At 43.6% G+C, this 15,530-nt stretch overlaps 1 protein-coding gene across 1 annotated transcript; it reads right to left on the bottom strand.

The window, feature by feature from the left end:
• Nucleotides 1-3,929: 3,929 nt before the first annotated feature.
• On the bottom strand, nt 3,930-15,500 carry BRCC3 (BRCA1/BRCA2-containing complex subunit 3). The gene is made up of 8 exons (XM_032228028.1): nt 15,274-15,500; nt 12,635-12,754; nt 12,199-12,286; nt 10,979-11,067; nt 9,402-9,457; nt 6,640-6,771; nt 6,131-6,174; nt 3,930-4,918 (listed from the first exon to the last, which is right to left on the bottom strand). Exons 1-8 carry the CDS (start codon nt 15,376-15,378, stop codon nt 4,767-4,769), a joined length of 786 nt encoding a protein of 261 aa, XP_032083919.1. The 5' UTR covers nt 15,379-15,500; the 3' UTR covers nt 3,930-4,766.
• Between the last annotated feature and the right edge of the window lie 30 nt (nt 15,501-15,530).

Raw genomic sequence — 15,530 nt, 5'->3', positions numbered from 1 at the left:
TTCGAAACCACCGTCTGGTTGGCTACTGTGGGAACTTTTGGTCTGTGGTCTAATTCAGCTCCCCCGTTGTTACATTCTTCTGTTGTCTAGTGGTGATAAAGAGTTTACCCGCGGAAGACATGACCTGAATGAGAAAAAGCAGGACAGAATAAGATGGAATAATATTTCTGAGCGAGGAGGCCCTTCGAACAGAACTTCAGCCCGGATATCCAGACTCAAAAAAATATCGCAGAATGAGCTGGATCGCCTTTCCAAACACACAAGAACACTTATCCTTTCTTGGAAAACCATTCCATCCAAGCTAAAAAACATGGGATGACATTTAGATAACTTGATTGCAAAATGGTTTTAAAAAAAGGATACAGTGTGCTTTCAAAATCTGTCTGTTCCAATGAATACAGATGCATGCATTAAAATGAAAACAACAGATATTTCCCTCCCCAAAGCTTGTATTCATATCGTAATTCTTGATAGCTCATTTTTCTTTCTTCATACCTTTGGACTATAACCATGTTGCTTGTATCTTTCAATTTATATTGTTTTATTTGTTTCCTAATATGATTTGATAGCTTATTAGTAAGACTGTCACTAAGTGTTGTATCTTTTATTCTTGATGAATGTATTTTATTCCCCTTAATGTACACGGAGAGCATATGCACCAAAGACAAATTCCTTGGGTGTCCAATTGCACTTAAAAAAGTTTATTCTATTCTACCATTTCCCTGAAAACAAGACCTCTCCGGATAATAAACTGAATTGGGCTTTTAAGCACATGTGCTAAAATAAGCCCTCCCCCGAAAATATTGCAACACAGCAGCAACCATGAGGTGACCACGCTCACCACCTCCGGAACCTCAAAAATAGTAAAGACCTCCCCAAAAATAAGGCCAAGCACTTATTTCGGGGGTCAAAAGAAAATAAGACCCTGCCTTGTTTTTGTGGGGACACAGTATTCTATTCTCTTGTGCGTGGATGACAAACTTGAGTCAAACTTTCAAAGTTTTAAAAACTTTTTTTTAAAAGGGCCAGTAAATCTGCGATTAAAGGGTCCACGGATCCTGTGGCTTGCGCGCACCCCACTTTCTCTGACATTCAGAAATGACAGGTGTTAAGCTCAGCTTTGTATCACGAGGCAGGAATGCACCCTTTTGTCCCAACCCGGTGCTTTATGCTTGTGAATCACATTTCCCTCCACCTCCCCGGGAGTTTATAAATAGGCCGGCCAGCTGCCAGGGAGCCATGAACTCAGATAATGCTGCTGTAAACATTATCCAGGAAGGACCGAGGAAACAGAATGGAATTCGAAAGTCTCTCGGAGGACCCCGCCCAGCCGATGCCAATGGCATGTGTGGGGACAGACTTCCTCCTCTGCTCGTGCTAACAGAACAACTTGTTGGCCAAAAAAGGTGCCATTCAGTCCGATGGTTCCAGCAAAGGCAGGAATAGCACATTCAATTGTTTGCATTTTTGTCGACGCATACAAGAAGGGGCACGGGGAGGTTAAAGAGAAGGGAGGCTTTGCTCAGAGGGAAATCAACTCGGCAGTAAATGGGACATGTTCAACTCATGAATTTGAAACAGAAGTATATTTTTCCTGTTTCGTTGCATTTTTGCAGGATGACTTGTGGCTTATTGTAAACACCGCTGCAATGGAGTTAACCCCCCCCCCAAAAAGATATGTTCCAGAGCATTTTTAGAGTTTAGGGGCCTGTGCAAATTGGGCCAGTTGATTTCTTAGCCTACAGCTAGAGCTGAGAATATAAGAACACGGGTAGTCATTGACTGCAAGGTGATCCAACTGGTCAGTCCTAGAGGAGATCAATCCTATCTGCTCTTTAGAAGGCCAGATCTTGAAGAAGAAACTCAAATACTTTGGCCACCTAATGAGAAGGAAGAACTCACTCGAGAAGAGCCTGATGCTGGTAAGGATTGAGGGAAAAAGAAGACGAAGGGGACAGCAGATAATGAGGTGGCTGGATGGAGTCACTGAAGTAGTAGTAGGTGTGAGCTTCAATGGACTCCAGAGGATGGTAGAGAATAGGAAGGCCTGGAGGAACTTTGTCCATGGGGGTCGCGATGGGTCGGACACAACTTTGCAATTAACAACAAGAAGTTCTTGACTTACAACAGTTCATTTAATGGCCGTTCAATGTTACAATGGCAGTGAAAAACAATGACATGAGTGTTTTTCACACTGATGAACTTTGCAGCATCTCGAGTCACGTGATCAAAATTCAGATGCTTGGCAACTGACTGTTTATGACCGTTGCTGTGATCCCCTTTCTGACAAGCAAAGTCAATGGAGAAGCCAGATCCACTTAACAACCGTCTTAGTAAACTTAACAACTGCGGTGACTCATGGAACAATTGTGGCCCCCCAAAAGTGGTAAAATGATAAAATAGGGGAACAGTCACTTATAGCAACTGTCTCAGTTAGCAAACAGAAAGTTTGGGCTCAATTGCGGTTATAAGCCGAGGACTACCTGAATAGCTGGGAACAAATTGCAGCTACTTTTAACAGATTACCAGAGTTGGAAGGGACCTTGTAGGTCATCTAGCCCAACCCAAGCAGAAGACCCTACACCATTTCTGACAAATGGCAAATGGGATGAAACTCCCACAACTTCTGAAGGCAACTTTTGTTCCATTGGTTGGTTGTTGGTCACTGTCAGGAAATTTCTCCCTATTTCCAGGTTGAATCTCTCCTTGATGAGTTTCCATCCATTATCCCTAGTCTGGCCTTCAGGTACTTTGAAGAAGAGCTAGACCCCTTCCTCTCTGTGGCAGCCCCTCAGATATTGGAAGACTGCTATTCTGTCTCCCCTGGCCCTTCTCTTCACAGCCATACCCAGTTCCTGCAAACATTCATCGTATGTTTTAGCCTCCAGTCCTCTTAATCCTGTTGGTTGGTTTTTGTCTACAATGTTTGCTCAAGGTTGTGCCATTTTGTTAAGCAAGTATCCGCTGAAGCTTTCGCTGAGTTTTGCAGGCAGGTGAAACCCACCTGGCTGCATTTTCCAAGTTCACAGCCATGAAAAATACCCTCAGCTGCCACTTCCCCTCCTCCCCCCCTTCCCTGGCAATTGCATCAGGAAAAAAACAACCATGAAAAGGGGACACCAATCCCCTGGAGATGAGGACCATCACAAAGTCGTAATTTTCAGGGAAGGAAACCTTCATTTGGCAGGCAGGCCTAAAGTTGCTGCACTGATCTTGGCAAGTTAAAACAGAGATCAAGGCAAGAGGGAAATCCAACCCGGCTTGACTTGCTTTCTCTGGGATAACGGCTAGTCGGGGCTCACGTACAACACAGCTGCTTCGGTAGGGAAGAATGCGGTGAGAATTTACAGCTGCAGCAGCTCTTTGAAGATGCTCTGAGTGCCCTTCAGTTCTCCAAGGCCTGGCTCTGATCCTGGTCAAGAGGGGAGCCGGAGGGGAGAAGAAAGCAGTTGCTTAAACCAGTGGCGAGGGGACTTCAAGGAGAGACTCTGAAAAAGGCCATGCACAGAAGAAACACACCCATATGGTATGACCGTGATGGTAAACCTATGGCACACATGCCACCTTTGCCACAGAGCCATATCTGAGGGCATGTGAGGCATTGCCCAATGTCAGCTCCAGCATGTGCCATCTGATTTTCTGCCCTCGAGAGAGCAGGGAGGACGGTTTTGCCCTCCCCGGGCTTCAGATTTTCCTGAAGCCTGGGGAGGGTAAAAAACAGCCCAACGGATCTACCTACCGGAACTCCAGATTTTAGTGAGGCCTGCACACATGCGCAGAAGGGGGGGAGCGCAGGGGGTTGTGTGTGCATGGGCTGGGGGGGGGCATTGCATTACGGGTGTGGGCACGCGAGCAGAAAAACGTTCGCCATCACTGTGATATGAGATAGTCCCATCATGTCCAGCAGTTACGAGTGGGAACTAGCAGAATCAGGAAAAACTATTCTTTATGCAATGTTTTTAGGTGCCTGCAACAAACAGAACAAACAAATCTGTGCAGATATGTGACTTTTTCCTTCCAGTCTCAAAATTGGAAAGTTCCCCCCACCGCCCACCTCAAAATCAAAATTCATTCATCTCGGCCCTTTGAGGTCTTCAATTATAGAATGCCCTGGAAGAGAAATCTTCTAGGATGAGCTTGTCCAGCTGAGATTTTCAAAGTTTTACTAATTAAATTGGGTTATAAAGCCACAGTTAGGTTTGCTGACTCTTATGCATTATTTGCGGTATTTTTTTTTTTCTCTTTCTCCTTTTATATGGAATGGAGCTGCCAGGGGACAACATTCGGAAGGGATCCAATCATTTGACTTTATTCCATTCGAAGAGAGGGGGAAAAAACATGCAAAATCCTTCTTCTGCAGTCAAGAAACGTGACAGGAAGCAGAATGAGGCATAAGAAATAGCGTGCTATCTCTCAAGACCCACCAGAACGGTGCATTCCCGAGATAAATTAAGGATCAGTTGCTACTCAATGCAGTAAGGACAATGGTTGCTGTGCTTATGTTATCTGACCTTGACAACTTCAAGATCCGTTATGTTAAAAAAAAAGAAAAATGAAGTCCACCATGTAAAAAAAAGTTATTTCCCTCTTCTGCAGTTATCTGCTGTTCTGTTCCATGGAATCCTCGCCGCCTTGAAATGCCATTTGGCAGAGGTGGCCTTGGCGTTCTCTAGCGGTCACGGCTGCCAGGTGGAAGAGGGGGCAGGAGGAAACAGCAGCCAAGGCAGATGGGGCCGAGCCCAGGAGCTCGGGAGCCTTGGCCTCCGTCACTCCAAGGCAGCCAGTTCCTCCAAGAGCTCTTCTTTCTCCCTCTGCAGTTCGTGCATTCGCTGCTTGTTCTGCTCCAAACGGTCCTCCAGCCACTGCAGCAGAGGCCCGCTGATGGCAGACATCTGGCTGCAGAGGTTCTTCGTGAAGACTGGCAAGGAAAGAAGAGGGGCAGCTGTGAGCGTGCAGGAGATACCTCAAGAAAATGGCGCAGGAAGAGCCCAGCAACTTTCAGCTCCGTACAATAGCACTTAAGGCTTATGTACTGAGTCATACTTTTTACAGCCCTAAGAGGTTTTATAGCGTCGGCCCTATTGCCCCCAACAATCTGTGTCCTCATTTTACCCACCTCGGAAGGATGGAAGGCTGAGTCAACCTTGAACTGGTCAGGATCCAACTGCTGGCAGTGGGCAGAGTTAACTACAGCAATAGCCCTTATATACCACTTTGCAGTGCTTTGAAGCCCTCTCTAAGCGGTGTACAGAGTTAGCCTATTGCCCCCAAACAATCTGGATCCTCATTTTACCCACCTCAGGAGGATGGGTCAATCTTGAGCCAATTAGGATCGAACTCCTAACAATGAGCATAGTTAGCCTGCAATAGCACTTAAGACATATACTGCTTCACAGTGTTTTACAGCCCTCTCTAAGCGGTTTACAGAGTCAGCCTCTTGCCCCCAACAATTTGGATCCTCATTTTACCCACCTCGGAAGGATGGAAGGCTGAGTCAACCTTGAACTGGTCAGGATCAAACTGCTGGCACTGGGCAGAGTTAACTATAGCAATAGCCCTTATATGCCACTTTACAGTGCTTTACAGCCCTTTCTAAGTGGTATACAGAGTTAGCCTATTGACCCCAAACAATCTGGGTCCTCATTTTACCCACCTCGGAAGGATGGAAGGCTGGGTCAACCTTGAGCCAATCAAGATTGAACTCCTGACAATGAGCATAGTTAGCCTGCAATAGCACTTAAGACTTATATACTGCTTCACAGTGTTTTACAGCCCTCTCTAGGCGGTTTACAGAGTCAGCCTCTTGCCCTCAACAATTTGGGTCCTCATTTTACCCACCTCGGAAGGATGGAAGGCTGAGTCAACCTTGAGCCTGGTGAGATTCAAACTGCCAAACTGCAGCTAGCAGTCAGCTGAAGTAGCCTGCAGTGCTGCACTGTAACCACTGCACCACCTCTACAATATGGATGACACCCCCTCTAGGTATTACTGTTAGTTCCTCCTCACTAGTTACACAGGACAGTTAAAACACCCTGCTGACAGATGTTTCAGGACTCGGAATCCTAATTACATCTTTCTGAGCCTCGAGATATAAGCAGCACCCCCAAACTCTGGGTGGTGGAAACCTTACCTGAGCCATTGTGAATCTTGGTTATAGAATCCAGGTGGGTGAGGCTAAACAAGGAAAGAAAAAATATACCTGTGTTACTGAAACATTGAGAGCAATCCCCAAAAATCACAGGCATGCTTTTGGCCCAATTACAAGGGACTCCTATTGGGGTGTGTGAGAGAGAGACAGAAAGAGAGGGGGAGAGGGAGGGACCATGTGTAGAATATCCATCCTGCCCAGGTGATTTAAGAAGGAAACAGAAAGCTGTCCCAAATGTGCTTTTTCATGAGACAACTGGACTTCAATAAAAAAATTTTCCTTGAAGATGTTTCACTTCTTATCCAAGAAGCTTTTTCAGTTCTGAAGAAGAGAACTAAAGAAGCTTCTCGGATGAAAAGCAAAACATCTTCAAGGAAAAAAAAAATCAAGACAAGTCCAGTTGCCTCTTGAAAAAAAGCACCTTTGGGATCACCACGGCCTGGGTGGTTGAGGATCTGCATAGACAAAAAGGAAGCTGGATTTCATCTCACCTGTGGATTTTCCTATACGCGTCCTGCTCTTCCTGACACAAGATTTTTGGCAGTTCCACAGCCGATTCGAGGCAAACTTTCCCTATGGTATTGTGTGGGACAACGTGGATGGGGATTTCAATCCTTTCATACCTATAGGGGAAAGCATCACACACACACAATTTAGAGGGTGATGGTGGTGGAAATCACGTTTTCTAAAAAAAAACATTTCGGAAACTGTTTTTTCATATTTGCTGGTCCTGGAAGGAGCTTGGTAAAGGAGACTCAGGTGAAAGAGGGACCCTACTTTTGCATGAGCCAGGGTGGTGCAGTGGTTAGAGTACAGTACAGTACCAGCTGCCAGCAGTTTGGCAGTTCGAATCTCACCAGGCTCAAGGTTAACTCAGCTTTCCATCCTTCTGAGGTGGGTAAAATGAGGACCCAGATTGTTGGGGACAATATGTTGACTTTGTAAACCACTTAGAGCAGGCTGTAAAGCACTGCGAAGTGGTATATAAGTCAAAGTGCTATTGCTAAACACATTGCCTATTTGGCTATAGAGGCCTGTCTGCTTTGTTATAGACCAGGTTTCTTTTCAATGATGATCATGCCTTAAATCATGTTTATTAACTGTTGTTAGTGGGAATGTGAGTGTTAAAGCAGGTTCATTATCCCACTGATAGCTACTTCCCTTGTTGAAATAACGGAGCAAAACGCTGGGCCCTTAACACTTAAGACTTATATACAGCTTCACAGTGCTTTTACCGCCCTTTCTAAAAGGTTTACAGAGTCAGCCTATTGCCTCCAAGAATCTGGGTCCTCATTTTACCCACCTTGGAAAGATGGAAGGCTGAATCAACCTTGAGCCTGGTGAGATTCAAACGGCCAAACTGCAGGCAGCCAGCAGGCAGCAGAAGTAGCCTGCAGTACTGCACTCTTACCACTGCGCCACCCTGGCTCAATAGAATATAGAATAACATTCTACCCTTTGGCTTATTAAGCTACTGTGTTCTTACATTGTTTATATAAATATGAAGCGTCTTTGACTTTGATATATTCTCATTTTGTTGTCCCACCCACTCTCTTCATCCGTTTTGTATTTGATCTTTTACAGCCAAAACCTGAAGACTTTGATGCACCATGTCCTCTTGCCACCCTAGCTTTCAGCTCCTATGATTTATGGCTACATTTCTCACTTGTTCTCTGCATTTCTTCTGTTTCTCTCTCTCCCCCTCCCCCCTCTCTCTGCCTCTTCCTCTCTCTGCCTCTCCCTCTTTCTGCCTTTTCCTCTCCCTCAACTCTCTGGCAGAGATTTCCTCTCCATTCCTTCTTCTCCAAACAGAGAGAGAAAAGGTGCACCAATGTGCCTTGTCTCCACCCTCCACTCTCCCTTTAAGGCAGTACACAGTTCTACAGAAGTCGTTTTCAACCAAAGGCAGACACCTTAAACCAGCGATGGCTAACCTTTTTGCCATCACATGCCAGAAGCGGGGGGAGCCACACCCATAATTCTATGTGCCTTCCCCCTGCACATGCGCTCTCCCCCCCCTCCACTTTTGGCACATGATGGCCTGGTAAATCTGTTTTTCGCCCTCCTCAAGCGCCAGAGGGTTTCTAGGAGCCTGGAGAGGGCGAAAATGGCCTCCCCCACCACCCTAGAGGCTGGAAATGTCCCATTTTTCCAACTTCCGGTTTGCGTTCAGTTTTTTGCCCTCCAGAGGGCAAAAAACAACCCTATGTGCAAACCGGAAGTTTGGGAAATGGACTTCCGGGTTGCCTGTAGGGCTGTTTTTTGCCCTCCGGAGGCTTCCCTGAAGCCTCAGGGAAGCCCCAGGAGAGCAAAAAATGGCCAAAAATGAAGGCCGAAATCAGCTGGCCAGAGCACTGAAGCTGACAGGGCAATGCCTCGCATGCCCTAAAAAAATAGCTACGTGTGCCACCTGTGGCACGTGTGACATAGGTTCAGTATCACGGCCTTAAACAGTTAACAAAGTCAATAAAAGATACTTATTCCATGCACACACAGACACAATAGATCATCTTATTACAACTGTTTTATTGTGACCTGTCAAAACCGCGCTCAACTAAGCCGCGCCCGATTAAACCGCGTCGCTGACGTCATCAACAGGGCGACAACAGCCAGCGGGGAGAAAGAAGGGCGCTTTAAATAGCGCTTTGAAAGCAAGCCGATTCAACTTAAGGTGAGGGTTAGGTTTAGGGTTAACTTTAGGGTTAGGTTTAGGGTTAGGTTAAGGGTTAGGGTTAGGTTAAGGGTTAGGGTTAGGGTTAGGTTTAGGGTTAGGTTTAGGGTTAGGGTTAGGTTAAGGGTTAGGTTTAGGTTTAGGGTTAGGTTAAGGGTTAGGTTTAGGGTTAGGTTTAGGATTAGGTTTAGGGGGGTTAGGTTTAGGTGTTAATTTTAGGTTTAGGGTTTACAGCGTGCTTCTGTCTCCGCACTGTTGTCGCCCTGTTGATGACATCAGCTACGCGGTTTAGTCGGACGCGGTTTAGTCAAGCGCGGTTTTGTGGTGGAACCCTGTTTTATAATGCTGGAGGAACTCTGGCTTCACAGTATAAAAGGTGGGGCAAAACAGCTGTCGCAGAGAGTTAGTAGGATAGATAGGGACAGGGCAGGTAAGGTGTACAAGATTTCTTTTCTCTTCACATAGTTTACTACAGAGACTAAAGAATTACATGCACTGGGGAGAATTACTAAAACTGAAATTGAGAGAAAAGTGTGAGAGATGTTTTAAGTTTGCTGCGCGGATGTTCAACAAAATCCTTACTCAGAGCTCTTCTGGGCTTGAATGGACTGGAAACAGGTATACAAGACTCGGCCCGTCTACATCAAACAAATAATAATAATAATAATAATAATAATAATAATAATAATAATAATTGATGATGTGAAGCATGTTAGTGACTCACTCTCTATCTATCTCTCTCTCTCTCTCTCTCACACACACACACACACCTTCCCACATATACACACAATGTAGCTGCTTACTTCAAATCCACCCAATCCAATTTTCCACTGCAGACAAAACTGTTTTCTGGGAGTAAGAGGAGGGAAAATTGTTGAGGGACAGATTATCAAATAGGGTTTGGTGTCATATTATTCAGTCTGCACCCTGATTAAATATTCATCTCACTGCTTTCTAGCCAGAATGAAACCAGATACTTGAGATGTGACTCCATATTCCACACTCTGTTTAGTTTGAACCAAAGGTCTCCTGCCATTTATTTCTTTCCTAATGTTCAGTTATACTTGTTAGGAATATAATCTAATGGTTGTGTTGGCAATATATAAATCATGTAACAATGGTGTAACTGTTTCTTTAAACCATTCTGTAACATGTGATTGGTTGCTGTTTTCCTCAATCGGCCATAAGAGGGGGCCAGAATGCCTGTTAGCTCTCTCTCTGATCTGATCTGAGTGCCGTGAGCTATTGTAAGTTTTGCAATTGTTAGCAAACCTTGATTACTGGACTGATTATATGATTATTGGACTATGTTATTTGGATTATCCCTTAACTGAAAGACATCAATGACTGTCTTAACCGTGTATGACTTGGACTGTTTGATGGACTCTGATACCTCTATTTCCACGAAAGTAAAAGCCTATTTAAACTGCAGTGTCTCTGTATGCTGGTTTGTGTGTTCTCCAACACAACTCTCACAACGCTTCGCTGAACACACTCGCTCTCCCAACAGGGAGCTTACCTAACAATACTCTACTAGAAACACATTATATTCATGGACTTAATTTTCATCAGCATTGACCAATTTCATCCACGGGTACAGTTAAACTCAGAGACATTAATTTCAACCTTCGACTAAGGACTCAAGGGAATCATCTGAGGAAATGTTATCTTCCCTCAAGGAATTGTTATCGTATCTTCCATTGTTTTAGCAATCATTTTTGAAACCCATTGGTAAGTTACACAATCAATTTTGTGTTTTTTTTCTAGGAAGCCTGGATATCTGGACGGATGCTTTGAGGGAAGGAAAGCCAGAATGTTGAACAGATTGTTGCGAAGTTACCATCCTGTTTAGCTAAGCTCATGCACTTTTCAAACTTTACGATGCTGTTCACTGACACACCCAATTTGCATATCAGGGCTGCAACATCATGCATAGAAAGAAAGAAAAATGCAGGGAATCTACTTTTTAAGCACAATTTTAAAACCAATGCTCTTGCAAATCATACTGAAATTAAAACCACAGGAGTGGGACTAGATTTTAACAGCTTCTGGCTACACTGACTAGAAACAGAGCAAAACACTTATTCCAGAATGAGGTCAGACAGCAAGATACCTGTCCTATCGGAGGACCAAGTACCATTTATCCATGTTCTATTTACCTTTGTGTTTTTATCTTCAATGAAACAAGAGAAGATAAGCCCCACAAAGCCTTGGTCCATCATCTGATACATTGCTTGGGTGCGCACATCTGTAGAAAATCATCAACAAAAAAGGTGTGAGATTTCAAACATCTCTCCTGTACAGAAATGGCAGTCATGGGACTATTGGCACCAGATTATCACGTCAAAGAAATGTTCCTTTTTTCCAGAAACAGCCGAAAGCTTCAGGAAAGAAACTAAGCCAAAATCAAGGTGAGCATAAAAGCTAATGAAAACAAGGAAAGTCCAGTCACAGAATCCTGGAAATCAGCTACTTGTCTAGCTGCAATCTTAGTTAATTAGTTTATTTTACTGTCATCTAAACTAAATGCCATCTTCCGTGTACATTATAGCTATAAAAATAAAACACACAACACCTCCTTCACATTCTATACCATTGAATTGAAAACCCCTGATATTGCATTAATATTGCACTATACAGTAGAATTCAATATGGTTACTGCCCTGCGATAGAAGCTGTTTTTCAGCCTATTTGTCCTTGTTTTTTTATTATCCTGTACTGTCTGCCAGATGGTAATAGTTAAAAAAAAGGCTGCCCAGGATGAGATGGATCTTTGAGAATGTTTTGAACTTTAAGGCACAAGGAGCTATAAAGCTTTTCCTAAGAGGGGAGAGGGCAACCAATGATCCTCTGGGCAATGATGTTAGCCTATCTTCAAAATGTTGGAAAATACTGATTCTTTTTCCTGTATGTGACTTAAAGCAGTATATTCTTATATATATTTTTCAAATAGGTGAAAATATATTATTATTTTGCTATATGCCAGAATCAGTGCTGGATCAATGCACGCATATTAGAAGAGTTACACACAGTTTAGTTTCAATGACCTATTTCTGTACTTCAATCTTCTCAGATCAGATTGGATAAAACCATAACTTAGCAGAAGGTCAATGATTCAGTTCCAACTGCCAGAAATTTTTCTGCCAGCCAAGAACAGCTTATCTGATTAGAATTAATTAGAATTAATTATCAAGCTCACTAATGATCAAAGCACAGCCTAAGTGACTCCCTTCAAATCTTATCCAAGTCAGCAAAGGCTCTCATTAGAACATTTTACCCATTCAAATAGTCTTGGGAAAGAGGTGGATAGAAAATAATTTAAAGCATCTGATCTTATCCTTCCTACCGTACTCAGTTTGGTACTCTTACTCTTACTTACCTACATGTGATGGCCACACTGTTATGTGAGGATGAGAGTGATACCAGCCTACAACTCTCATGGGGCGTCCTGTTAGTTCAGCCAATCTGTGTGTTAGTTAAGGGTGTTCAAAAAAATAATAATCCAAACCCCTGCCAGAAAAAGTATACTTTTTACATTGTGCAACAACAGCACTAAATTACATTTAATTTATTTGCAGCCCCGTCAAAACAGTAATTTAATAAATCCCTGGAATAAAGCTTTTCTCACATTTAAACAAGCGAGGAAGGTCATTAGGAAGAAATACCGACAATGATCAAAGTAAACACACTTCAGTGCAAGCTTCTCTTGCAGTATAGAAAAAGAAATTAGCAGAAACTGGAAGTCTCTTTTCTAGGTTGCAAATATCTATCTGCTTTCAAACTAACATTAATCCATAAACTCAATAAAAAGATATCTCTGCTTCTGTTGAAGCAGCCGAGAGCTGCTCAGGAGAAATTTCCACACGGTCTTTTCTTTTATCTGACCTCCGCAGAATGATCACTGAGTGAATGTGAACAATTCGGCTTGTATCAACCTGGAGATAACAAAGACGAAGGGGGAAAAAAATCATTGATAGGAAATACAACACAAGATACATTTCATTATTGCTATCTGCATGATATAGTTAAGCCTCTGCATCAGGTCACCATGTGTAAAGACATCCCTTCAAGCTATCATCTTATCCATCTCCATCTGACCTCTCTGTGACACTTTATGTATTGCACAAGCTTGGAGCAGCTACTCTGGTTCAGGTTGTGGGTATCAGAATATGAAAGCAATCTTGTTTGATGTTCAGTTCCAGCTTGTGGAAAGATGAGTTGTGTAAAGGCACTTTGCACCGCATTATAGTCATTCAGTCACTGCAAATATGTGTATGGCCACACTTCCTTCCTTCCTATCAATTCCCACTCTCCAGCATAATTCCCATTGTAAATTATTGCAATGCATATAATTGCCCTGGCAACATGTAGAGACTATTGTCCTAGGCCCAACTCTTCTTTTGTCACAAAACCAGTTGTGCAGAAAGACAGTCTAAGCTTTCTTAGCCTAGCATTACAATTCAGCCTTCTCTAAGCAATATAGCCAGAAAAGGATGCTGCGGTGCCCAGCCTTGGGAAAAGGGAAGTAAAGGTTGTTGTGGGGAATAAAGGAGACATGCATGCATGCATGCAAGCATATATGTGCATGCATGTCAGTACATATGATTTTGTGTGTATATGATAGATGTATGTATATTCAATACAATAGGGACGCAGTGGCTCAGTGGCTAAGACCCTGCGCTTGTCGATCAGAAAGGTCAGTAGTTCGAATCCCTAGCGCTGAATAACGAAGTGTGCTTCCGTTACTTGTCCCAGCTTCTGCCAACCTAGCAGTAAAAATGCAAGTAGAAAAATAGGAACCACCTTTGGTGGGAAGGTAACAGTGCTCCATGTGCCTTCGGCGTTTAGTCATGCTGGCCACATGACCACGGAGACGTCTTCAGACAGCGCTGGCTCTTCGGCTTTGAAACAGAGATGAGCACCGCCCCCTGGAGTCAGGAACGACTAGCACATATGTGTGAGGGGAACCTTTACCTTTATTCAATACAATATGTATTGAAAGCCGAATCTGGCCCTAGGTTCTACCTTAGTTTATCTTCCCAATAAGCAACTGATTGGATAGAATAAAAGTAACCTTCCCTTTGCATAGGAAATCGGTTACATGTAGTCAAACATGTTGCATATTTGCATCCCATAATATCACACATGTTCATTAAAATGAGGTCTGACATCAGAAGTGGTGTAAATTGTAAGGAAAAAGGTTGTTTGGAGTTGACAAAAGAGATAAACCAGACCCCAATTTGTACTAACAAACTTTTTCCTATCTGGAGCCAGTCTCCAGCTTCCTTATCAGTTTAGCAAGGTTAAAAACTAATAATTATTTTAAGAGAGAGAAAATAAATCAAATTAAAATACAAAGTAACTATATTAGTAAATTACAAAACCCATGTCATTTCCCTCTCAGGGTACCTATGTATCTTTGGTATCTATGTGTCTGTACGTGTGTGTACTTCTGTATATAACTCCACGTTATATACAGGGCGGGGCATAACCTTTTCCTAGGGGGTCACAGCAACACTTGTAATAACAACACAAATAATTCATACACCATTCGAAAGCCCATCAAAAACTGAGTTTATTGACACGATTTAATAGTCAGTATGACCACCATTAGCCCTTCGAACAGCATTCAAACGAGGTGGATAAGAACACAACAAATCTTCAAACAGTTCCGTTCGATTTTCCAGATTTTTCAACACAGTTTCCAAATTCATTCTCAAAGTTTCAACCGAATATCGATTTTGACCTTGCTCCTGAATCATCAGAGCTTCCACTTCATCCTTAATTATGGCCCCAATGTTCTCTGCCGGATTGAGATCTGGCGAATTGAGATCTGGCTCCAGCATCGCGAGCCTCTCGAAAGGCAATGCATTTTATTCTGTCAATGATCCTTTGTTCTTCCGAATCGAATTTTCCAGCCATTCTTAAAGCAAATTTAACATTTAATAGCTCATTCAATTCAGTTTTTTATGGGCTTTAAAATGAGGTGTCGCGGAAGTTGTAAACTGCTGTCGATCTTGCTGTGACCCCCTAGGAAAAGGTTATGCCCCGCCCTGTAAACATAACACATTATTTCTAATACGTAAAATATTTAATAAAATAATTTAATGAATGCTTGGCATTAATATCATTTAGTAACCATTCAATGACTAAATATTATCAAAGGCAATACGTAAAATATTTAATAAAATAATTTAATGTTTGATATTAACATCATTTAATAACCATTCAATAATTAAATATTATCAAGGCAGGGCAGAACCATAATACTCAAAACACTAAAAAGCAGGGAAACTACACAAACGTCACTGATCCCGGGTCAAGGCCGGGTTCGCCTCCTCCCTGCTCGGCCCCACCAGCCAGGCGAGCCTGTCGGCCGGGGACATGGGAGGGGGGGAGCTAGTCCCTTTACTGCATCCCGCTTTGGCTCCCCTGCCCGTCGCAGCGGCCGTACCTCCCCGATGCAGAGCCCCATGACTTCCTCCTTCTCGGTGCTCAGCGCGTGGTTCAAGCACACCAGGAAGGCGTCGGCCTCCAAGTGCGCCGCCTGCACCGCCATCCCGGCTGGCTCCGCTCCTCCTCCTCCGACGGCCACCGTCCCGGGAGGGGCGACGGACAGGCGTCGAGCCCGTTCCTCGGCTTGGCCCTGCAGAGCCCTTCCGCCCTAGGCCCGCGTTTCCCGGACAACGCCGACTTCCGGTCCGTCTCGCC

Source organism: Thamnophis elegans, chromosome 12 (assembly GCF_009769535.1).
Source record: "Thamnophis elegans isolate rThaEle1 chromosome 12, rThaEle1.pri, whole genome shotgun sequence".
Classification (NCBI taxonomy): Eukaryota; Metazoa; Chordata; class Lepidosauria; order Squamata; family Colubridae; genus Thamnophis; species Thamnophis elegans.
This window is presented reverse-complemented; position numbering and strand designations above follow the sequence as displayed.

What these genes read in the sequence shown, in the direction of transcription:
- BRCC3 (XM_032228028.1), bottom strand. Translation starts at nt 15,378, where the DNA reads ATGGCGGTGCAGGCGGCGCACTTGGAGGCCGACGCCTTCCTGGTGTGC. An exon ending in AGTGTGGCCATCACATGTAG is followed by an intron (nt 11,068 to 12,198) that starts GTAAGTAAGAGT and finishes GATTTTCTACAG; the next exon opens with ATGTGCGCACCCAAGCAATG. An exon ending in CAAGATTCACAATGGCTCAG is followed by an intron (nt 4,919 to 6,130) that starts GTAAGGTTTCCA and finishes TTTCCTTGCCAG; the next exon opens with TCTTCACGAAGAACCTCTGC.